At 44.4% G+C, this 25,456-nt stretch overlaps 1 protein-coding gene across 2 annotated transcripts in view; it reads right to left on the bottom strand.

Annotated features, from left to right (window-relative positions):
* Window positions 1-24,590: 24,590 nt before the first annotated feature.
* PELI2 (pellino E3 ubiquitin protein ligase family member 2) overlaps window positions 24,591-25,456 on the bottom strand; it is a 90,795-nt gene continuing 89,929 nt past the window's right edge. For both annotated transcript variants that reach the window (XM_069732928.1, XM_069732937.1), the window contains one exon: window positions 24,591-25,292. In XM_069732928.1, coding sequence (XP_069589029.1) covers window positions 24,726-25,292 — 567 coding nt within the window. In that variant the 3' untranslated portion in view covers window positions 24,591-24,725. The remainder of the gene's footprint in view (window positions 25,293-25,456) is intronic.

Here is a 25,456-nt window from a genome sequence, read left to right as displayed (position 1 = left end):
GGAGATCACCTCGAGGCGAGCTTCAGGAATCCGATATGGTCTTTGGTTTACCCTCACATGTGGTTAAGTCACGATTTCATGTTCCACAATCTGTGTACATCTTGGTAAATCAATAGAAGGTAGAACACAGGTAAGTAAAATATACTAATAGCGGAAAAAAACAGTAGTAAATCACCTGCGCTGGTGTGGGTGCCTATACTTGCACTAGGAGCTGTGCATGAGGATAATATCTGGCCAGTAAGGGGCTGGCAACAGTTGGAATAGTGCACTTACTATATGCTGAGAAGATGGTGTGAACGTAGATCTTCCTGGAGCTAAGTGCCTGGTTCCGTGCTGCTGGATCGTGGGATGAAGATAGCGCCTAGGTCCGCGCAAGCCTGGACAGCAGGGTGGACGCTGGAGCTAGGAGAAAACCGCCAACTTCTAGCGTGCCCCGGCCGGAAGCGTCGCCGAAGCGGTGGCGGCGTGTGTAGGGGGCGTGGCGAGTAGCGTGACGTCACAGCTAATGGGCGGGCGCGTGTGAGGATTATCCAATCCAACGCGTCTGACAAAGAAGGATCGTTTCCTTCGAAACGCGTTGGAAGGTCCAATTTAGAGTGATGCGACCTTCTAAATTGTCTTTTAGTATTGACTGCATTTCCAGTATATGCCATTGAAGCTCTCGTGTGGAATTGTGCGAAAGGTACTGCTGGCAGGCATGAAGAGAGAGAGCCCAGTAGCGACATTGCCCTCCTTAGTGTCATGGAGGGATTGTGTAGGGTTCGCGCTACCATATGCATTATGCTGTCCTTTTTGGAAACTGGGAGCTGGCATTCTTGAACATGGGAGTCTAATGTTAGTCCCAGAATTTGGCAGGGTTCTAACTTCGATTTTTTTGTATTTATGAGCCAGCCTAAGTTTGTCAAAGTTGTTATCACTCGGTCCCTGTTCCCTGCAACTTTGAGCCGAGTCGCTTGCAATAAGGAAATCGTCTAAGTAAGGGAATATTAATATATTTTGTTCCCTTATGTGAGCCATCATTTCCGCTACTATTTTTGTGAATATCCGGGGAGATATTGATATTCCAAATGGGAGGGCTCTGTATTGGAAGTTTTTTAAGTTGGAAGTTTATGGAGACCGCCTGAGAAATTTTCGGGATTGTTTGTGAATGGGCACATGGTAATATGCATCGCTTAAGTCTAGCACGACCATGTAGCAGTTCGGGAAGAGGATTTTTATGGTGGATGTTATTGTTTCCATTTTGAACTTTTGGTTTTTTTACATATTTGTTCAGGTTTTTTAGATTTATTATCGTTCGATAAGAGCCATCCGGTTTTGGCACTAGCAATAATGGGGGGTAAAAACCCCTTCCTATCTCTTGAGGGGAAATATCCTGAATTACAGACTTCTCTAACAGAGTTATAATTTCGTTTTCTAGTGCGGTTTGCTCCGCTGCTGAGGACCTTGTTTTCATTACTACATAATTTGGGGGGATAAAGAGAAAAAAAATCTATTTTTAGTCCGGACTGTATTAGATCTAGAATCCAAGAGTTGTTGGATATTTTTTTCCAGGCGGGAAGGAACGAAGTGAGTCTTCCCCCCACCCTAGGGAAAATGTCATTTAGTTTTTTTTTGTCACGGGAGGTGTTGCCAAAAAGGAAACCCCTGTCCTTTCTTCTTCCTTTGTCCCATCTATTTTGTTCTCTGGGGGGCCGTCTGCGAAAGAATCTCCGGTTTCGAAAGGACTGTCTAAATGGAGTTGGTCCTAGGTTTGGAAACCCTTTCTTTTTATCTCCTGCTTTCTGCAAGATGTCATCCAAGGTGTCCCCAAACAAGAAATTTCCTTCGCATGGAATAGAACATAATTTGAGTTTTGTTTGAAGATCCCCAGGCCAACTTTTAAGCCATAATGTTCTTCTGGCTGTGTTGGAGAGAGCTGCAGCTTTGGATGTTAAGCGTACAGAGTCCGCCGATGAATCTGCTAGGAACGCTGCTGCAGTTCTAATGACAGGGATTGAATCTAGCATTTTATTTCTGGGAGAACCGTCTTTAATTTGTTTTTCTAACTGGTCAACCCACACCATTAAAGATCTAGAGGTGCATGTCGCTGCTACAGCAGGTCTCAAGCTACCCCCAGCCGAATCCCAGGCCCCCTTAAGAAAGGTATCAGCTTTTTTTAATCTAAAGGGTCTTTAAGGGTACCCATATCCTCAAATGGAAGAGCAAATGTTTTTGAGGCCTTGGCTACAGCGACGTCTAATTTAGGCGCTTTGTCCCAAGAAGTAGATGCCTCCTCTTCGAAAGGATACTTCCTTTTAAGAGAAGGTACTGAGGAATTTCTCCTATCTGGCTTCTCCCATTCTTTTTTAATCAATGTTTGAACGTTAGTATTTAAGGGAAATGTTCTCCGTTTTTTCTGCCCCAGGCCACCAAACATTATGTCTTGAGCAGTTCTATCGGGTTTGGGATCTTCTACCCCCATAGTAGCTCTTACAGCTTTTACTAGGGCGTCTACCTCATCTAGTGGGAAGAAGTGACGGCCTGAATCCTCATCTGTGGAAGATGAGGAGGAATCAGATTTATTGGAATCAGCGTCCTCAGATGTAGACTGGTCAGAGTGGGAATATACCACCTCTTTTTTCTTATCTTTTCCCTTTTTGAAAGACGTGAGGGCATTCTGAACTTCAGATCTAATTATTGTTTTCAGTTCAGATGCAAAATCAGGGGTTTCTTCACATAATAGGCGCTGTATACATGAGTTACAAAGCTTTTTGTTCCAGGCTACCGGCAAAGCTTTGTTACAGGTGGGACAGGATCTAATTTTCGTTTTCTCCAACCTCTTCTTTCCCTATTAAGGGAGAAGAAGATACCGCATTACAAAAAATAAACTTTCTCGGAGGTCACTCACCATTCAGACGTGGACGTAGGTACCGGTTCTGGAGGGGCGCAGGATCTGGTAGAGGAGAACCTTGAGATAGAGATTTGCTCACTGCAACAGACCTGCTGCGCTGCGTTGAGTGACTGCTGGACCCGCTTCTCCTGGTCCCTTTAGATTCCACTTGCTTTTTGTGATGTTGGTGCTGCTGCCTAGGCTGCTGCTGCTCCGACTCTTGCTACGCGTCGCTATCCTCCATGTTTCCAGGGAGTTTGTGCAACAAGCATGTGTGCACCATCTCCCTATTTGAATTTTCCGCCGCCTCCAGCGTCCGACGTCCTTTCCGGACTCTACGTCACATCCCGGGGAGAAAAACGCGCATGCGCACGGCGATGACCCGGAAGTCCTACCGCATTTCCGGAGCGGCGGCCATCTTTGTGCACCCAGAGTGTGTGCTTGTCGGCACGGGAGCTCCGGGTATCTTGAGCGCCCCTACCTCCATCAGAGTGGCAGCGATTCTCCCCCCGCACACCCTGAAGAACCCCTCGGTGCCAGCGATGGCGGCTCCGGGTACCGTATCAGCCGCAACAGGAGCCTCCTCGCTGCCGGAACCCAGGTGGCTGGCCCCGGTCCTTTGGATACGGCATCTCCTTTACAGGTACCACGCCGAAAAAGGTTCCCCCTCAGGGACAGGAAACCAACTGATGCGGGGGAGAGGTACCGCCCTTTTATCTGTAGGTTTCCTGTCCCTGAAGGGCGGATCCCCTCTTCCGTGGTGCTGTCATGGGAGACCGAGAAATATTATTTTTTTTAGAAATTTTCCTTCATGGTGGTGCTACCACCCGCCACTTGCTTCCCAAGGCACCAGTCCTTGCAGCAGGATTTCGGGGCATAACTGACGTGTATGGCAGGGGGATAGTATTGTAATGAGGACAGGTGGCAGCGATTTCTTCCAGGCACTGCACGCCCCGGAGCCTAGAAGAAATAGTTACCATAAAGACAGAATATTGCATTTCTCAGCAACAAGACCATTAATATGAGGCATACAGGTAATCCCACATTAATAGGTCATATACATCCCAGGAGGTGACAGATTCCCTTTAAGCGGAGTATAATGTGTTTTATTTTATTCTACATTTTACACGATGTAGACAGCGGGGGGCTGACTACAACTTCCAACATTGTCCCCTGCTCAGGCTGATCGCAGAGAGAGTGGGGCACAACAATGTGAGCCGTCTTCAGCACCTGAGAACAGCACGAACTGTGCCGGCTTTTCTCAGGCGTCGGTTTGTGTGATACTGATGTGCCACACGTATGAAACACACGTACACAAATATATCAGGACGTGTGAAGGAGAGCACCAGCAAAAGCTAGGAGATTTCAGAAATCTCAAGCACACACTTTTTTTTTTCCTGACTGATTTGGAAAACTGCTGCGTTTTTGTAAACTTGAGCATGTCACTTCTTTCACCCATAGAAGGCAATAAGTGCATAAATGCAAGAAAAATAAAACGCAGATATCAGGTTTTGTTATTTTTTTTGTACAGAAACTTCAAGAAGTTGAATCATGGTTTTTTGAGGGGTACTAAACTTTAGCAACATGCACAAGACACAATAAAAATGCAGCAAAAAAAAAAAACTAAACAGCAAAACCAGCTTTTTGTAAGCAGCTTCTTTACTACAAAGAGAAAAAAGGTTTGCCTACAGAAAATAAAACTGCAAAAATGCAACGTGTGAACATAGCCCGAGTTATAAATGTAGAGTGACACCACCATAATTACATCTTATCACTCATCTACAGGCATTTTGAACCTAAGAATGGGGTTCCCCTGCTTTAAAACAGTAGCGCCTTTGCCTGAGCACTAATTAACTCAGTCTATGGAACTGATGGAGAGCCTGCAGGACAACTCTCTATTTGTGGAAAGGTGATAAGTTAAAGATTTCTTGCTTTTGTGACTAGGGTTAAGCGAAACGGATCGGACAAATTCAAAAATCGCTGACTTTCGGCCAAGTCAGGTTTCGTGAAACCCGACCCGATCCTAGTGTGGGATCAGCCATGAGGTTGGCGATCTGCGCGCAAAAGTCATGTTTCGTATGACGCTTTCAGCGCCATTTTTCAGCCAATGAAGGAGGACGCAGAGTGTGGGCAGCGTGATGACATAGGTCTCAGTCCCCACCATCTTAGAGAAGGGCATGACAGTGATTGGCTTGCTTTCTGCGGCGTCACAGGGACTATAAAGGGCGTGCACGCCGACCGCTATCTTACTTCTGCTGATCTTAGCATAGGGAGAGGTTGCTGCAGCTTCATCAGAAAAAGGGATATAGTTAGGGAGGGAAGATTAACCCCCAAACCGCTTGTGCTGTAGCAATTTCCACTGTCCAACACCACCATTTTTTGCAGGGACAGTGGAGGCTATATTTTTGTGCATCAGCTCTGTAGCTTATTAGGCTGCCCTATAAGGCTCCCTGATAGCTGCATTGCTGTTTGCACGCCGCTGTGCAAACCAACTGCTTTTTTTAAAGCAAAAATCCTGTTGCTCCTTTCTGCACGGTTATCTTGTTTATTTGTCCACACTCTTGTGTGCAGCAGTCCTTTTTATTGCTGCCATACTTTTCCTGAGATCATTGTAGGGAGATTGAAATTGTGCTACAGTCCTTGTATTTTTTCATATATCTTCCAGCCACTTACATTGCGTTGTTATATACACTGGGCCTGAGTTTTGGTTCAGTCTCCCCCCCAAAAAAGTGAGATTCAAATTCTCACAAAGTGGATATACTTCAGTCCTGTTTGTTTGTGGTACACAAGCCAGCCACTTTCTGTCACTTACATTGCGTTGTTTTATGCTGAGTTTTGGTTCAGTCTCCCCCCCCCCCAAAAAAAAGGGAGATTTAAATTATCAACAAGTTTATATACACCTTCTACCTTGTTTTACAGTACCATATAACGGTTGTTATTTTGGTTAGATTTTCCAAAAAATGAGGAAGTCTGGTGGAAGAGCCCGTGGGCGGCGGTTGCCAGCTGGTACTGATGGTGGTGGTGGTGCATCTGGTGGTAGTGGGAAAAGCAAAATAGCACCTAAGGCTGGAGGTGTTGAGCCAGCGTCATCGTCTGGCTACACAAGACCTCAAAGGCTCCCTTATCTTAACAGCTTTTAAAGCCGGATGATCTAACCTTCATTAAAATGAACCAATCATGGATTTCAAATTATTTTGCCTCACCTTCCCCTGCTGACACGTAGCTGGCGCAAGCACTCGTGCGAGTGCCGTTTGCCTGGACAGGTGGGTGGGCCCACTCTTGGGCGACAGCACTGGCACAGGGTCCCACATAGTACAATGAAGTGTCTCTGACGGTGGTGGTGGTGGTGCACAACCAACGTCAGACACACTGTCTTAATATGAGGGGCCCTGTGCCAGTACCGCAGCCCACGAGAGAGTGTTCCCCCCCAGCTTGAACAGTGCACTACCACTTGCAATATGTAGTTATGTTGTTAAATCCTTCAATGGCACTGCCAATACAAATTTGTTGAAATGATAGTTAAAATATACAGGGGCCCTGGCCTCCATTTAGACCAGTTAATACTTTGCGCCTACTACCACTGTCTGCTGCTCAGCAGAGGAGCCCACCCCTGTACCTAGCTATTCCACCTGTTTAGTCCTGTTACCAATTTTGAACTGCATTTAGCCTACTTTATTATTTGGGCCTACTAAGTGTGTCTGCCACTCATTACAATTGTCCTCCACTGAACAAAGCAATGCCACCTACGGCGGTGTGTTTGACAACGGGTGGCGCCTCCCACTGGCAGAGACACTTTTGCGTACTATGAGGGGCCCTGTGCCAGTGACGTCGCCAACGAGTATGCCCCCCCACCTGATGAAGGAACCTGCACTTTCATCTGCACCTTCCTCTTTGCCCTCGTGTAAGGTGGTATAGTATGCGGGAAGGAGAACCTGACTTTCAGCAGGGTCAGATTCTGGCTGTGTAGAGTGCAAGGGGAATGTAGTGGTCTGGGTCAATGTACCAGCAGACTCATCTAGCAGTGGCTGGGCAATGGGCAGGATGAGGAGGAAACACAGATATAGGACCAAATAATAAAGTAAGCTAAATGCAGTTCAAAATTGGTAACAGGACTAAACAGGCGGCATTGCTTTGTTCAGTGGAGGACAACTGTAATGAGTGGCAGACACAGTTAGTAGGCCCAAATACTAAAGTAGGCTAAATGCAGTTCAAAATTGGTAACAGGACTAAACAGGTGGCATAGCTAGGTACAGGGGTGGGCTCCTCTGCTGAGTAGCAGACAGTGGTAGTAGGCACAAAGTATTAACTGGTCTAAATGGAGGCCAGGGCCCCTGTATATTTTAACTATCATCTATCATTTCAACAAATTTGTATTGGCAGTGCCATTGAAGGATTTAACAGCACATACTACACAGTGGTGGAGCAGGGAGAGGTAAGTATTGCAAGTGGTAGAGCACTGTTCGAGCTGGGGGGGGGGGCACTCTCGTGGGTGGCGGTACTGGCACAGGGCCCCTTATATTACGACGGTGTGTCTGACGTTGGTTGTTCACCACTACCGTCAGAGACACTTCATTGTACTATGAGGGACCCTGTGCCAGTGCCGTCGCCCAAGAGTGGGAGCACCCACCTGTCCGGGCAAACAGCACTCGCACGGGTGCTTGCGCCAGGTGGTCCTGGGGGGGGGTCAGCCCATTTAGGGAGGTATAAAAATGGCATATGGTGGACATTCAGCAGCTGCAAATGGAGGAATTGGAGAAGTCAGTAAGAAGAGGCCAAAAGCAAGACATTTTTCAGGCAAGCTACGTGTCAGCAGGGGAACGTGGGGCAAAATAATTTGAAATCCATGATTGGTTCATTTTGATGAAGGTTAGATCTGTGCCTGCTTCTAGTTTCCCATGGAGGCTATTGATGCATGGCAAATGTAAAAAAAAATGTTTTTAAAAATATGAAAAAAAAAAAAATTAAAGTTTAAATCACCCCCCTTTTGCCCCATCAAAAATAAAACAATAAAAAAATCAAACCTACACATATTTAGTATCGCCGCGTTCAGAATCGCCCAATCTTGGGGATCCTAGTTAATGATAAACTTACCTGGAGCAGCCAGTGCCAGGCAGCAGCTGCCAAGGCAAACAGGATCATGGGGTGCATTAAAAGAGGTCTGGATACACATGATGAGAGCATTATACTGCCTCTGTACAAATCCCTAGTTAGACCGCACATGGAGTACTGTGTCCAGTTTTGGGCACCGGTGCTCAGGAAGGATATAATGGAACTAGAGAGAGTACAAAGGAGGGCAACAAAATTAATAAAGGGGATGGGAGAACTACAATACCCAGATAGATTAGCGAAATTAGGATTATTTAGTCTAGAAAAAAGACGACTGAGGGGCGATCTAATAACCATGTATAAGTATATAAGGGGACAATACAAATATCTCGCTGAGGATCTGTTTATACCAAGGAAGGTGACGGGCACAAGGGGGCATTCTTTGCGTCTGGAGGAGAGAAGGTTTTTCCACCAACATAGAAGAGGAGGTGGTGATGGCGAACTCAGTCGAGGGGTTCAAGAGAGGCCTGGATGTCTTCCTGGAGCAGAACAATATTGTATCATACAATTATTAGGTTCTGTAGAAGGACGTAGATCTGGGGATTTATTATGATGGAATATAGGCTGAACTGGATGGACAAATGTCTTTTTTCGGCCTTACTAACTATGTTACTATGTTACTATGTAATCTGTCAATAGAAAAAAACATGACTGACATGTGCCCGCAATAGCGGCAGGTGAGATCGCGATTCAACCGTTCCTCTGTATGTGTTTTCCGTCCGGCGGAAACAGCTGTTTTGACGGATCCTGCAAAAAACAGATGAAACGTGTGGCCATCCGGCGCTAATACAACTCAATGAGAAAATAACGGATCCGGCGAAAAAAAAACTGATCTGGCAGAAAAAAAAAGTAAATTGTGGGAAAAAAAGGATCTGGCGTGAAAAAACGGATCCGGCGGAAAAAACGGATCCGGCGGAAAAAACTGATCTGGCAGAAAAAAAAGGAACTTGTGGGAAAAAAACGGATAAGGCGGAAAAAAACGGATTAGGCGGGAAAAAAAGGATCCGATGGAAAAAAAACTGATCTGGCAGAAAAAAAAGGAAATTGTGGAAAAAAACGGATAAGGCGGAAAAAAAGGATCCGATGGAAAAAAACCTGATCTGGCAGAAAAAAAAGGAAATTGTGGAAAAAAACGGATCCGGCGGGAAAAAACGGAACTGGCAGATAAAAAAAAGAACTTGTGGAAAAAAATGGATCCGGCGGGAAAAAATGGATCTGGCGGGAAAAAACGGATCAGGCGGGAAAAAAAGGATCCGATGGAAAATAAACTGATCTGGCAGAAAAAAAAGGAAATTGTGGAAAAAAACAGATCAGGCGGGAAAAAAAGGATCCGATGGGAAAAAAAAAAAACTGATCTGGCAGAAAAAAAAGGAAATTGTGGAAAAAAACTGATCCGGCTGAAAAAAACTGATCCGGCGGGAAAAGACGGATCAGGCGGGAAAAAAAGGATCCGATGGAAAAAAACTGATCTGGCAGAGAAAAAAGGAAATTGTGGAAAAAAACGGATCTGGCGGGAAAAAACAGATCAGGCGGGAAAAAAAGGATCCGATGGAAAAAAAACCTGATCTGGCAGAAAAAAAAGGAAATTGTGGAAAAAAACGGATCAGGCGGGAAAAAAAGGATCCGATGGAAAAAAACCTGATCTGGCAGAAAAAAAAGGAAATTGTGGAAAAAAAACGGATCCGGCGGGAAAAAACGGATCCGGCGGGAATTAACGGATCCAGCAGGAAAAAATGGATCCGGCAGGAAAAAACGGATCCAGCGGAAAAAAAACGGATCCGGCGGGAAAAAATGGATCCGGTGGAAAAAACGGATCTGGCAGAAAAAACGGATTCTGCAAATGTGCTCGCAGGATGCGTTTTTTTCCCATAAACTTGTATTAGCGACAGATCGTGACGGATGGCCACACGTCGCGTGGTCGCGTCCGTCGTGCAACGGATCCGTCGTGTTTTGGCGGACCGTCGGCACGAAAAAACGTTCAAGTGAACTTTTTTTGTCCAGCGCGTCCATCATTTTCTACCGCGCATGCGCTGCCAAAACTCCGCCCCCTCCTTCTAGACTTCAGAATGGGCAGTGGATGTGTTGAAAAACTGCATCCGCTGCCCACGTCGGGCACAAATTTCACAACGTGCGTCGGTACGTCGGCCCGACGCATAGCGACGGACTCGTACCGACGCAAGTGTGAAAGAGGCCTTTGTGAGGGTTGAATTAAAAAAAAACAAAAAAAACCGCGTGGGCGCCCGTGCAATTTTCTGCGCCAGAGGGGGAAAGCCGACGGCCGGGGGCCAATATCTGTAGCCTGCTATGAATATCAGCCCGCAGCTGTCTGTATAGCCTTTACTGGCTATTAAAATAAGGGGACCCCAAAAAAAAAAATTGCGTGGGGTCCCCCTATATTTTATAGCCAGAAAGGCTACGCAGACAGCTGCAGGCTGATATTCATAGCCTAGAGAGGGGCCATGGATATTGACCCCCCCCCCCAGGCTACAAATACCAGTCCGCAGCCGCCCCAGAAATGGCGCATCTGTAAGATGCGCCAATTCCGGCACTTAGCCCCTCTCTTCCCACTCCCGTGTAGCGGTGGGATATGGGGTAATGAAGGGTTAATGTCACCTTGCTATTGTAAGGTGACATTAAGCCGGGTTAATAACGGAGAGGCGTCAATAAGACGCCTATCCGTTATTAATCCAATAGTAAGAAAGGGTTAAAAAAAACACGCACACATTAGGAAAAAAGTATTTTAATATTCTTCATTTCACCATACTTACCATACTTCAGCGCCTGCAAAAAACGTAAAATAATAAACCGTATACTACCTATCCGCCGTAGTCCAATTAATAACGAGTGTCCCACGACGATCTCCCCTATAGAACAGTGACATCGGGTGATGTCACTGCTCTATAGGACCCTCCGTGACACACTGACAGGAGACAATGGCTCCTACAGTGCATCACTGAGAGGTTACCTTAGGACAAGGTCTCACTTTATGGCAATTGCTGCCTGGGAAAATTTCTCATACACCAATGGCATAAAGTGAGACTAGGGACTTTTTTTTTTTACAGCGGCGGAGGAATACAGTGGTGGAAGGATACCTTCCTGCTGTCATTGTGTTCCTGGAGCCCCTAGAGAGCAGTCGCATTATCTGATGCTGCTGCTCTCCACGGGAGATCGTTGTGGGACACTCGTGGATTTCTGCGGACAGGGAGTATATTGGTTGTTTTTTTTTTAATATTTTTTTTTACAGATGACACTGGCTTCGGGGAACAAAGTGACAAGTAATGGTGAGTATGAACTCTATGTTTAATGTACTGTATGTCTATATGTATGTAATGTATGAATGTATTGTATGTAGCATGTATGTGGCATGTATGTGGCATGTATGTGGCATGTATGTATGGAGTATTTTTTTTTTTTTCATTTAACACATTAGCCGGATGATGGGACTATTACTGTTCCATAATTGGCTAATGTGTCAATCACTGTCATTGTAGCAGGCGTCGTCCGATGGGACTTGTAGTCCCATCGGACGATGCTTGCATACACGCATAGAGACCCCCCCACGCCGCACAGAGACCTCCCCACGCCGCACAGAGACCCCCCGACGCCGCAGAGACCCCCCCACGCCGCACAGAGACCTCCCCACGCCGCACAGAGACCCCCCATGCCGCACAGAGACCCCCCATGCCGCACAGAGACCCCCCCACGCCGCAGAGACCTCCCCACGCCGCACAGAGACCCCCCACGCCGCACAGAGACCCCCCCACGCCGCACAGAGACTCCCCCACGCCGCACAGAGACCCCCCCACGCCACATAGAGACCCCCCACGCCGCACAGAGACCCCCCCACGCCACATTGAGACCCCCCACGCCGCACAGAGACCCCCCCACGCCGCACAGAGACCCCCCACGCCGCACAGAGACCCCCCACGCCGCACAGAGACCCCCCATGCCGCACAGAGACCCCCCCCCCCCCACGCCGCACAGAGAGGGAGAGCGACACAGGGGGAGAGTGCAGTTTACCGGAGATCACTGGGACTGTGCAAGTGGGGAGGCGGAGACAGAGCAGAGGGAAGCACAGGGCAGCGTGTGAGAGCAGAGGATGTCTGCCCAGAACCTGCAGTGCCTGGAGTACAGAGGAGAAGTGAGGGCTTCTTCTCTCCTGTGATAGAGAGCAAGTGGAGCTCGGCAGATAGCACAGGGCTCTAATAAAATGGCAGCTAGTCACACCTACAGCAGTGAGTTGTGCAGCCCACAGAGGCGTGCCCAGCTCACTGCTAATGCTGCTGCAATGTTACAGATAGGAGATAATAGACCGGCTCGGACCCTATGTCCATGGGGTGCCGTAATCTGACACTGATAGTGACGTACTACTGCTGCAAAACCAAGATGTCAGCCCCCAGTGCATTCTTTCTACTCATATATCACACAAAATCTGTTTTACATGCATTCAAATCTGGGTTATAACAGCATGTTATGCTACATTACATTGATTAATTAATGATCTACAAACGCGGTACCTTCCCTTTAAAAGCCGTTTTCCTACTCCCAGATAAGGGAGCCTTCGAGGCCTTGTGTAGCCAGACGATGATGCTGGCTCAACACCTCTAGCCTTAGGTGTTATTGTGCTTTTGCCACTACCACCAGATGCACCACCACCACCACCATCAGTACCAGCTGGCAACCACCGCCCACGGGCTCTCCCACCAGACTTCCTCATTTTTTCGAAAATCTAACCAAAATAACAACTGCTATATGGTACTGTAAAACAAAGTAGAAGGTGTATATAAACTTGTTGAGAATTTAAATCTCCCTTTTTTTGGGGGGAGACTGAACCAAAACTCAGGCCCTGTGCATAAAACAACACAATGTAAGTGGCAGAAAGTGGCTGGCTGACATACGACAAACTAACAGGACTGAAGTACCATATATATTGACTTTGTGAGATTTTGAATCTCCCTTTTTTTTTTTTTTGGGGTGGGGTGGGGGAGACTGAACCAAAACTCAGGCCCAGTGTATAAAACAACACAATCTAACTGGCAGAAAGTGGCTGGCTGATATACGACAAAGTAACAGGACAGAAGTATATCCACTTTGTGAGAATTTGAATCTCACTTTTTTTTTTTTTTTTTTTTTGGGGGGGGGGGGGGGGGGGGGGGAGGAACTGCACCTAAACTCAGGCCCAGTGTATAACACTACACAATGTAAGTGGCAGAAAGTGGCTGGAAGATATATGAAAAAATACAAGGACTGTAGTACAATTTCAATCTCCCTACAATGATCTCAGGACAAGTATGGCAGCAGTAAAAAGGACTGCTGCTCACAAGAGTGTGGACAAATAAACAAGAGAACTGTGCAGTTAGGAGCAACAGGATTTTTGCTTTTAAAAAAGCAGTTGGTTTGCACAGCGGCGTGCAAACAGCAATGCAGCTATCAGGGAGCCTTATAAGGCAGCCTAATAAGCTACAGAGCTGATGCACAAAAACATAGCCTCCACTGTCCCTGCAAACAATGGTGGTGTTGGACAGTGGAAATCGCTACAGAACAAGCAGTTTGGGGGTTAATCTTCCCTCCCTAACTATCCCTTCTTCTGATGAAGCTGCAGCAATCTCTCCCTATGCTAAGATCGGCAGAAGTAAGATGGCGGTCGGCGTGCACGCCCTTTATAGCCCCTGTGACGCCGCAGAAAGCAAGCCAATCACTGTCATGCCCTTCTCTAAGATGGTGGGGACCGAGACCTATGTCATCACGCTGCCCACACTCTGTGTCCTCCTTCATTGGATGAGAAATGGCGCTGAAAGCATCATACAAAACGCGACTTTAGCGCGAAGATTGCCGACCTCATGACCGATCCCACATTAGGATCGGGTCGGGTCGATTTTTGAATTTGTCCGATCCGTTTTGCTCAACCCTAATTATTATAAAGTAAATTAGGATTGACAAGCTTAAGTAATAAGAATTGATGCTTTTGGCATTAAAATGGGCACTGTAGGTGTTTTCCTGTCCTCCACTCACTGCCGACTTTGATTCCCCATTGACTTGAATTGGGTTTCGTGTTTCAGTCGGCCCCCGACTTTTCGCAATAATCTGCCGATTTCACCCGACCCGACTTTTGACAAAGTCGGGTTTCGCGAAACCCGACTCGATCCGAGAAAAGTAAAAGTCGCTCAACTCTACTTGTGACGAGTCATTCATAGAGTGTACACCGTCCTATGATTAATGGGAACGCGCTTGCATTGTCACCAGGAGTCAAGGTAGGTTAACCTGAACCTTACAAAAGAGAATTGTTAGAGGAGTCAGGTAATTGTTTGCCGCCGCAGTTAGTAGTAAAATCTACTTTCTTGTCTGGGATATTCCCAAAATTTCATTCTTGGCCTTACATTCTTAAGGCTTATTTACTACTAGCTGAAGAGCCCGGCGTTGCCTGGGCATAGTGAATATCTGTGGTTAGTTATAGCACCTCACGTCTCCTATTTTCCCATCATGCCTCTCATTTTCTCCCTTACACCTCTCATTTTCCCCCTCATTCCTCTTATTTTCCCCCTCACTCCTCTCATTCCCCCCTAACACTTGTCATTTCGACCTCACATCTGTCATTTTCCGATCACTCCACTATTTTCCTTCACTCCTCTCATTTTGCACTCATACCTTTTCATTTTCACCTCACATTTTCACCTCAGTATATACATGTTTGTCATCTCCCTTATATATAGTATACACCTGTATGTCTTCTCTTGTATATAGTATATACCTGTGTCATCTCCCCTGTAAATAGTATATACCTGCTGTATGTCATCTCCTCCTGTATATTGTATATACCCATGTGTCATCTCATCTATTATATACCTGTATGTAATCTCTTCTGTATATACTATATACCTGTATGTCATCTCCTCCTATATATAGTATATACCTGTATTTCATCTCCTGTATATAGTAGTTACCTGTATGTCATCTCCCCTGTATATAGTATATACCTGCTGTATGTCATCCCCTCTTTTATATAGTATATACCTTTATGTCATCTCCTCCTGTGTATAGTATATACCTGTATGTCATCTCCTGTATATAGTATATACCTGTATGTCATCTCCCCTGTATATAGTATATACCTGCTGTATGTCATCTCCTCTTTTATATAGTATATACCTGTATGTCATCTCCTGTATATAGTATATACGTGTGTCATCTCCTCCAGTATATAGTATATACCTGTAAGTCATCTCCTCCTGTATATAGTATATACCTGTGTGTCATCTCCACTGTATACAGTATGTAACTGTATGTCATCTCCTCCTGTATATAGTATATACCTGTGTCATGTCCTCCTGTATATAGTATATACCTGTATGTCATCTGCTCCTGTTTATAGTATATACCTGTGTGTCATGTCCCCTGTATATAGTATATATGTGTCATCTCCTCCTGTATATAGTATATACCTGTGTGTCATCTCCTCCTGTATATAGTATATACCTGTGTGTCATCTCCTCCTGCATATAGTATATACCTGTGTGTCATCTCCTCCTGTATATAGTATATACCTGTGTGTCATCTCTCCTGTACATAGTATATACCTGGGTGTAATCTCCTGTATATAGTATATATGTGTCATCTCCTCCTGTATTAGACCACATTCACACATTATTTGGTCAGTATTTTTACCTCAGTATTTGTAAGCTAAATTGGCAGCCTGATAAATCCCCAGCCAACAGGAAGCCCTCCCCCCCTGGCAGTATATATTAGCTCACACATACACATAATAGACAGGTCATGTGACTGACCGCTGCCGTATTTCCTATATGGTACATTTGTTGCTCTTGTAGTTTGTCTGCTTATTAATCAGATTTTTATTTTTGAAGGATAATACAAGACTTGTGTGTGTTTTAGGGCGAGTTTCATGTGTCAAGTTGTGTGTGTTGAGTTGCATGTGGCGACATGCATGTAGCAATTTTTGAGAGATGTTTTGTGTGGCAATATGCGTGTAGCAACTTTTTGTGTGTCGAGTTGCATGTGACAGGTTAGTGTAGCAAGTTGTGTGCAGCAAGTTTTGCGGATGGCGAGTTTTATGTGTGGTGCGTTTTGAGTATGTGCAGGTTTTGTGTGAAGCAACTTTTGCATGTGTTGCAACTTATGTGCATGTGGCAATTTTTCCGCGTGTGCAAGTTTTGCGTGTGGCGAGTTATCCATGAGGTAAGTTTTGCATGTGTGGCGAATTTTGCGTGAGCCTAGTTTTGCATGTGGCGAGTTTTGCGCGTGGCGAGTTTTCCATGAGGTGAGTTTTGCACGTGTGGCGAATTTTGCGTGAGCCTAGTTTTGCATGTGGCGAGTTTTGCGCGTGGCGAGTTTTGAGCGGCGACTTTTGTGTTTCGACTTTTATGTGGCGAGGTTGGTGTATGTGTGGTGAAATGTGTGCTGAGGGTGGTATATGTGTTCAAGCACATGGTAGTTTTTGTGTGTGTGTGTGTGTTCATATCCCAGTGTGTGGTGAGTATCCCATGTCGGGGCCCCACCTTAGCAACTGTACGGTATATACTCTTTGGCGCCATCGCTCTCACTCTTTAAGTCCCCTTTGTTCACATCTGGCAGCTGTCAATTTGCCTCCAACACTTTTCCTTTCACTTTTTCCCCATTATGTAGATAGGGGCAAAATTGTTTGGAAGGCGCGGGGTTAAAATTTCGCCTCACAACATAGCCTATGACGCTCTCGGGGTCCAGACGTGTGGCTGTAGCTGCGACGGTGCAGATGCCAATCCCGGACATACACACATACAGCTTTATATATTAGATGTGTATATGTACCTACAAGTTTCAAAGAAAGCAGTAAAGCCGCACCCTATAATTATATAGTCTCTATGAACATCGGGGCGCACGTCCTCACCAGGGGGTCCATCCCAGACAGAACATCCAAATCCAAACTGAAGAAAAGGACAGTGCCACACTGAACATCCAAATCCTACCTACAGTCCATATTACGACCGTACATTGTACCACATTCCCTTAGGATAGTTGAGAACCATCACATACACAAATATTATGTATATCACAATGCGAGACGGCGGTGAGCTAAATAACTTCTCTTCTGCATAACCCCGTTTATCACCGCAGCTTCCTCCACTTCCTTTACCCCAGAAGTCTCGCAATACCAGCTGTTATTTCCAAAGCTGCTGGCAAGTAAAACAGTTTTGCTGTAAGAATATACAGTGTGTGTGTGTATAATAAATATATATTTGTGTGTGTAATAAATATATGTATGCATGTGTGTATAATATATGTGTATGTGTGTGTATAATATGTGTATGTGTGTGCGTATGTATATGTGTGAGTATGTGTATACGCGTGTGTGTGTATATATATATATATATATATATATACACATACATACACACGCCCCCACAGTATGTATGTATATTCTAGAATACCCAATGCGTATATATATATATATATTCACTGAAAATGAGAACAGTTTTCCACATTTTGACAAGATTGCATTTCATAGACCAGTTTTTACCTATAACATGAAAATAAGGTTTATAATAACTTTCATTACAAAATATTCAGTTTTTCTCAAATTTGTTGATGCAAATATGAGTAAACCCCACATAAAACCAAATACATTTCATATATTGTATGACCGTCATGATTTTTAAAGTCAGCACTAGTAATGAGCGAATGTGCTCGGTTAAGGTGTTATCCGAGCATGCTCGGGTGCTAACAGAGTGTATTCGGTGTGCTCGAAAAATATGTTTGAGACCCCGCGGCTGCATGTTTACCTGCTCTACATGTAATCTGTCTCCGCTGCTGAAGGATTACACTTAACAACAGGCAGTGGGCAGAAAAATGGTAAACATGTTGTGGAATAATACAGTCTGCCAGTCACTTGATTTATAAGTCACTATTTTAATCACATTATCTATTAAATAAGGTCAAGTTGTCTGAAAAGTACTGTGATCACCTTTAGGCTCTTTCCATATTTTGCTACATTTTTCATAGTTGCCATTTGATAGGAAAGTGTAGTAGATAACCCTTTTCATATACTTCGGGGGGGGATGTGGGGTGCTGGAATGGATGTGCTAAATGGTCACTCTTGGCCTAAGCTTGGTGCACAAAGGTCCATGAACGCACCAGAGGGGATACACTAGGTAATATTCCTTAGATTTACAAAAAAAACAAGATACATACACCCATGGTTTCCCGTGTACCTGTCACGACACAGCTGTTTGGTAACCCGGGACCAGGGGCTCCTTGCCTGTCCCTAACACTAGGGGGCGCCCTACTCCCTGGGATACTTTAGATGACCAAGATGCCGGGGCCTCCGCCCTTGCCGTATCTCCTGGGTTAGCTGTCTGTTCTCTTCCCCCACCCAGGGAAGAGGGGGCGCTACTGTGCACTGCACTGCACCAACCCGACAAACAAGGGAACACAAACCACGGTTACCAGAAAACTCCAGGCATACAAATATTCACTCACATATAACAGAGGAATGCAGTGGGGAGTGGAGGATGGGGAATAAACCAAAACAGAGAAGGATAAGGCTACTTTCACACTAGCGTTTTTTGTAATACGTCGCAATGCGTCGTTTATGGGAAAAAACGCATCCTGCAAAGTTGTTTGCAGGATGTGTTTTTCCCATAGATTAACATTAGCGACGCATTGACACACGTCACAACCGTCGTGCGACGGTTGCGCCGTGTTGTGGCGGACCGCCGGGAGCAAAAAAACGTTACATGTAACGTTTTTTGCTGCCGACGGACCGCTTTTTCCGACCGCGCATGCGCGGCCGGAACTCCGCCCCCACCTCCCCGCACCTCACAATGGGGCAGCGGATGCGCTGGAAAAATGCATCCGCTGCCCCCGTTGTGCGGCGCATTCACTGCTAGCGTCGGTAACCTCAGCCCGACGCACTGCGACGGGCCGAGCCCGACGCTAGTGTGAAAGTAGCCTAAGGAATTACCACACATACAAACCAAGCAGCAGTCACTAATAACTCCTCTAAGGCTACTTTCACACTTCCGTCTTTTGTCCTCCGTCGCAATCCGTCGTTATGGGCAAAAACGGATCCTGCAAAGGTGCTTGCAGGATGCGTTTTTTTCCCCCATACACTTGTATTAGCAACGGATGGGCACACATTGCATCCGTCGTGCGACGGATCCGTTGTGTTTTGGCGGACTCGATGCACAAAAAAAAAAACATTCAATGTAACTTTTTGTGCGACGTGTCCGCCATTTTTGACGGCACATGCGCGGCCGAAACTCCGCCCCCTCCTCCCCAGACTGTAGAATGGGCAGCAGGTGCGTTGAAAAACTGCATCCACTGCCCACGTCTTGCAGTTATTTCACAACGTCCGTCGGTACGTGTGAAAGTAGCCTTACTCTCCTTCTCGTATGAATTCCTCTCCCTCCGTTAGCCATGTAGCAAATGCTAGCTCTGACAGAGGTAACAAAGTCTAGATTATAAAGGGAAAAGAAGTGGCTAACCGAGCTCAGCTGTGTGCACAGGGATTTCCAACATGGCCGATTAACCCCTGTTCTGCCAGAAGAAATAAACATTTAAAATGAATGAGAAGTGCTTCTCAGCGCCGGAGTAGAAGCGTAGGATAATTCAGACGCTGTGGTCTTCTGGCTCCACACTGTTGCGGTAACCCCATGACAGTCCCCCAATGAAGCAAAAAAGAAGATTTTTTTTTTATCAATTTGGCAGATTAAAAAAGGAAGAAAAAAAAAAAAAAGAAATCTTACAGATTTTACACTGAACTTACTTATTTTTCTGCAAGGAAGACTTTTCAGCAATCTCACTATCACCATAGACAGTATTAAAATATTTTATATTATCTGTCACAATAGGTGATGTCAAAGCTCACCTCGCTCTACCTTCACATTGACATTTATATAGGCACCTTCTAAGCAAGGTCGCATCAAAGCAAACATACAATGTCTATTACTACTAATGTGTCCAAAAAGAAGGAGATTCCTTTTGTATATGAGGCTAAAAAGATGTTGCAATTTGCTTTTCTTAAAAAAAAATAAAAAAAAATGTATAGTTTGGCTTTTACAGGTTCTTTGTGTCTGTGCACATTCCACTTTGCAGATTATGACCTCAGACCACATCAGAGGAGCCCAGAAACAAAAAAACCGATAAGAGTTACTAACTCTCCATTAGACAGTCATCGTGGGCTCACTGACGGATTCTCAGTTAACTCAAATTTGCAGTGTAACACAGGCTACAAAAGCCAAACGGTATACCATTTTTAAATGAAACCTAACTGCAAAATTGATTTACTTGCCTGAATGACATGCATTTAAACAAGTCACCAAAAAGGGGGACAACTCTTAATTTACTGTACTGTGAAAATTAAGATTTTTTTTGCAGTGACATGAAAAAATAAATACAAAGAAAACATTTTGCAAAAAACAGATTGAAGCAATAAGTAATTTTCTGATGACATTCCCTTTAAGAAAAAAATTCTTAAAGAGACAGTAAACCTAAAGATGGGACTATGAATAGGTGTCACCTCCCTCTTTTGTAAAGCAAGATCTCAAAGATACTCTTGTGTCCCTGTCCTGGAAAAAAAAAAAAAAAAAAAGTCTTCTCTAGCTGTAGCTCAGATTTTCCAGAACCTATAATCATCTTATGATAATAATCAGAAAAGGAACAAACAGAATTCTGCAGCAAGAAGTGACCTACAGATGCCATGGGTGGTCCGATGGTAAGCACAGCCCAGATTTTATTCAGAACTGAATGGATTGCAGCTTAACAGATGCAGAGGAACAATACAGGTACATTCAGAGCGAGGACGCGGTAATGAAATTGAGGACACAAGTCACGGGAAGTGTGACATCAAGTCATTGCATTTAGTTGCTTAAAGCCCTGTAGTTAAGCCCTTGCGCTGTGACGCTGTCTATATTTATTTTGCCATGTGCCCCCCCGAGGAGTACCTGAGAAGCAATCTGTGATGATTTCAAGATGGCAAATCAAAACATGGGGGGGGAAAAAAAAATGAAAACAAAAATTTTTTACTGTAAATATTCCAGGGTTTTAAATAAACCTATTTTTGATTTTTTTTTCTTTCCCCCCAAAACAAAGGAAAACTATAGGGTAGCTCTAAAATAAGCTGTGTTATATTTCCTAGGTCACACCTGATTATAATCAAGGCTGAAATGTCTTATGGCTGTGGTGTATTTTAAAAGGGTTGGAAAGAAGATTAAAAAAAAAAAAAAATTGCTCTTTTACAGAAACAGCATGGGCCATTTCTGTATTACAGTTCTTTCCTATTCGCAACATGTAACCTACGGACAACAGTGATGTTATTTCTGGAAGGAAAAAATATATACAGGCCTTTTTTCTATTCATATGCCTTTTTTTTTTTTTTTTTTTAAAGGTGTGTAAATATATATATAGTATATAACAAAAAATTGTGAAACAACTGGAATTACGTCTTATATTCTAGGTTCTTCAAAGTAGCCACCTTTTGCTTTGATGACTGCTTTGCACACTCATGGCATTCTCTTGATGAGCTTCAAGAGGTAGTCACCGTTAATGGTCTTCCAACAATCTTGAAGGAGTTCCCAGAGATGCTTAGCACTTGTTGGCCCTTTTGCCTTCACTCTGCGGTCCAGCTCACCCCAAACCATCTCAATTGGGTTCAGGTCTGGTGACTGGAGGCCAGGTCATCTGGCGTAGCACCCCATCACTCTCCTTCTTGGTCAAATAGCCCTTACACCAGGGGTGTCAAACTGCATTCCTCGAGGGCTGCAAACAGGTCATGTTTTCAGGATTTCCTTGTACTGCACAGGTGATAATTTAATCACCTACACAAATAATGAGTTGGTGATTAAATTATCACCTGTGCAGTACAAGGAAATCCTGAAAACATGACCTGTTTGCAGCCCTCGAGGAATGCAGTTTGACACCCCTGCCTTACACAGACTGGACGTGTGTTTGGGGTCATTGTCCTGTTCAAAAATAAATGATGGTCCAACTAAACTCAAACCGGATGGAATAGCATCCACTGTAAGATGCTGTGGTAGCCATTCTGGTTCAGTATGCCTTCAATTTTGAATAAATCCCCAACAGTGTCACCAGCAAAGCACCCCCACACCATCACACCTCCTCCTCCATGCTTCACGGTGGGAACCAGGCATGTAGAGTCCATCCGTTCACCTTTTCTGCGTCGCACAAAGACACGGTGGTTGGAACCAAATATCTCACATTTGGACTCATCAGACCAAAGCACAGATTTCCACTGGTCTAATGTCCATTCCTTGTGTTCTTTAGCCCAAACAAGTCTCTTCTGCTTGTTGCCTGTCCTTAGCAGTGGTTTCCTAGCAGCTATTTTACCATGAAGGCCTGCTGCAGAAAGTCTCCTCTTAAAGGGAACCTGTCACCCCCTTCAAGAATTTGTAACTAAAAGAGCCACCTTGTGCAGCACAAATGCTGCATTCTGACAAGGTGGCTCTTTTAGTTATGATTCCTGCACACGCTGAAATAAACGTTTATAAAAAGCGCCCCATCATACCGTGAAATGTTTCTGGAGGCGGGTCTTTCCCCCCTAATCAGACGCAGCACAGTCGTCACTCCGGACCTGTGTGTGCTGCGAACGCCTGGAAAAAAAAACGTAATGTGCAGGCGCCGGGGACAATAATGCAGCAAGAGGAGGTGACGCCCAGCGCGCACAGGTCCGGAGTGACGGCTGTGCTGTGTCTGATTAGGGGGGAAAGACCCGCCTCTGGGAACATTTCACGGTATGAGGGGGCACTTTTTATAAACGTTTATTTCAGCGTGTGCAGGCATCATAACTAAAAGAGCCACCTTGTCAGAATGCTGCATTTGTGCTGCACAAGGTGGCTCTTTTAGTTACAAACGCCTGAGGGGGATGACAGGTTCCCTTTAACAGTTGTTGTAGAGATGTGTCTGCTGCTAGAACTCTGTGTGGCATTGACCTGGTCTCTAATCTGAGCTGCTGTTAACCTGCAATTTCTGATGCTGGTGACTCGGATAAACTTATCCTCAGAAGCAGAGGTGACTCTTGGTCTTCCTTTCCTGGGGCGGTCCTCATGTGAGCCAGTTTCTTTGTAGCACTTGATGGTTTTTGCCACTGCACTTGGGGACACTTTCAAAGTTTTCCAAATTTTTCGGACTGACTGACCTTCATTTCTTAAAGTAATGATGGCCACTCATTTTTCTTTACTTAGCTGCTTTTTTCTTGCCATAATACAAATTCTAACAGTCTATTCAGTAGGACTATCAGCTGTGTATCCACCAGACTTCTGCTCAACACAACTGATGGTCCCAGCACCATTTATAAGGCAAGAAATCCCACTTATTAAACCTGACAGGGCACACCTGTGAAGTGAAAACCATTCCCGGTGACTACCTCTTGAAGCTCATCAAGAGAATGCCAAGAGTGTGCAAAGCAGTCATCAAAGCAAAAGGTGGCTACTTTCAAGAACCTAGAATATAAGACAATTTCAGTTGTTTTACACTTTATTAAATATATAATTCCACATGTGTTAATTCATAGTTTTGAGTACGATAAAAGTTTTATAAAATGACAGTTACACTAAAAGTAATTCCTTAAAGGGAACCTGCCACAGTGTACATTTTGGCCCCCTTATTTTAATAATGTCAGAGAAGGATCTGCTGAGAAGATTGATATATAAGTTTATAGGAAAAGATTCAGTAGCACTTTATTTTTAAGCTTAGCGCAAAAAAAAAAAATACAAGTGGGTGGTCCTCTGCTTTGACCAATAGCTCACAATTACAAACATGCCCACTGGACTGATAAACAGAGCATCAACTTAATAAAAATACAAGTTATAGAATCTATTACTACACTTTATGTCAAAGATTCAGTACAACTTGTATTTTATTAATGTACTGCTCTACTGTTAGGAGTCCTATGGGCAGTTCTTTGTGATTGAGAGCTACTGGTCAATATCAAAGGCCACCCATTGGACTCTTAGGAGTAGAACAGTACATTATTATAATATAAGTTGTACTGAATCTTTGATCTTAAGTGAAGGAATAGATTAAAAACAACTTGTATTTTTAATAAGTTGATGCTCTCTGTTTACCAGTCCAGTGGGTGTTTCTTTGTGATTGAGAGCTACTGGTCAACGCAGAGGACCGCCCACTGGACTCTTCAGCATAGAGCCAAAAAAAATTAAAAATACAAGTAGGACTGAATCTTTTCCAACAAATCTGGAAACAGCCTCTTCTGTTCATTAACATTCTGCCCGCAGATCAGATACCATATTAAAGATTTAAATTAATACATGCTGCAACTGTGTTTTTTTTTAAGTTATAAACTAATATTTTGTCCACTAGTTGGCCAGGAAATGAAAACTTTGCTCGGCAAATGATTAGAAAGGAACCATTTACAACTTTAGCCAAACCAGCAAGATTGCCATCTTCATAGGCAACATAGCGGAAAATACAATTTACCACAGCTTAATTTATAGAAATATATTAAAAAATGCAAAGCAAAGAGTTTGTATTAAACCGGACAACATAGATAAAAAGAAAATCAAAGAATAAAGAATGTATATATCCATGATTAAGTTGCTGGTGTATTTGCCAAAGTTTTGCCATCTGATCAATTTGAGGACACAAACATCAGTTATTTGAGCCCCTTTAATAAAATTATAAAAAAGGAAGATTCTAGAATTAGTGGTGAAAATTTCACAGTATTTTTCTTTTGTTTATTTTTTTTTTTTTATTAACAAAATTTTTTGTTGTTGTTATAAATAGTAAATCAGTCAATAGGGCCCTGGAAAATGAGTTTAACGCAGCTTTCTTCGCCAGTCAGTTGTGTTGCGCAGAAAGGACAGGCAGCGTGAAAGGCGTGGGTACCGTGAGGAAGTGGGATCTGAGACCAGTATTTGGCAGATTTTTCTGAGCAGACGTGCCCACAAGGGCTAAAAGCGTGTGTAGGAGGGCCAGCATCTACATAAAATCCAGCTTCGCATCCAAGCCAGAGAGGCACGTATGGACCAACAGTTCTGCACATGGGGCACTCCCGCTCATTGGCCTCGGTGTCGCTCCGATGACCCCAGTTGTGATATCCGTGTACATGGCCACAGGTAAGGTAAGCCCAAGGCTGTTTTTCCTCCACTACATCCTTGCGGTTAATACTTGGAAAAGCTAGAGTGTTTAATCCAACCGGACACTGAGGCCGGGCAGCGTTAATCTCCTGTCTCAAGGCTTCAATGTGTTTTTGGGTTGGCGTATGATACAAGCCATCTGCCGTTCTCCAGAGGAGGGTAGCTCCACACAAGTCAATAAGGGATCCATCCTGAAGTATGTTGGTCTCGTTTTCCACCTAGAAGAGGGATAAAAAAAAACGTGCATCGGTAAAGAAAGCAATTGCAATAGGACAGATTATACGCCAGGACCACTCTTTCTTTAAAAGGGGTAGACAAGGAAAAAACTTAAAATGATAGCCCAGACTGCTTAAACATAATTCTTGCCAATGTAGGCCCCAAT

The sequence above is a fragment of the Ranitomeya imitator genome, chromosome 1, assembly GCF_032444005.1.
Source record: "Ranitomeya imitator isolate aRanImi1 chromosome 1, aRanImi1.pri, whole genome shotgun sequence".
NCBI classification, from domain to species: Eukaryota; Metazoa; Chordata; class Amphibia; order Anura; family Dendrobatidae; genus Ranitomeya; species Ranitomeya imitator.
This window is presented reverse-complemented; position numbering and strand designations above follow the sequence as displayed.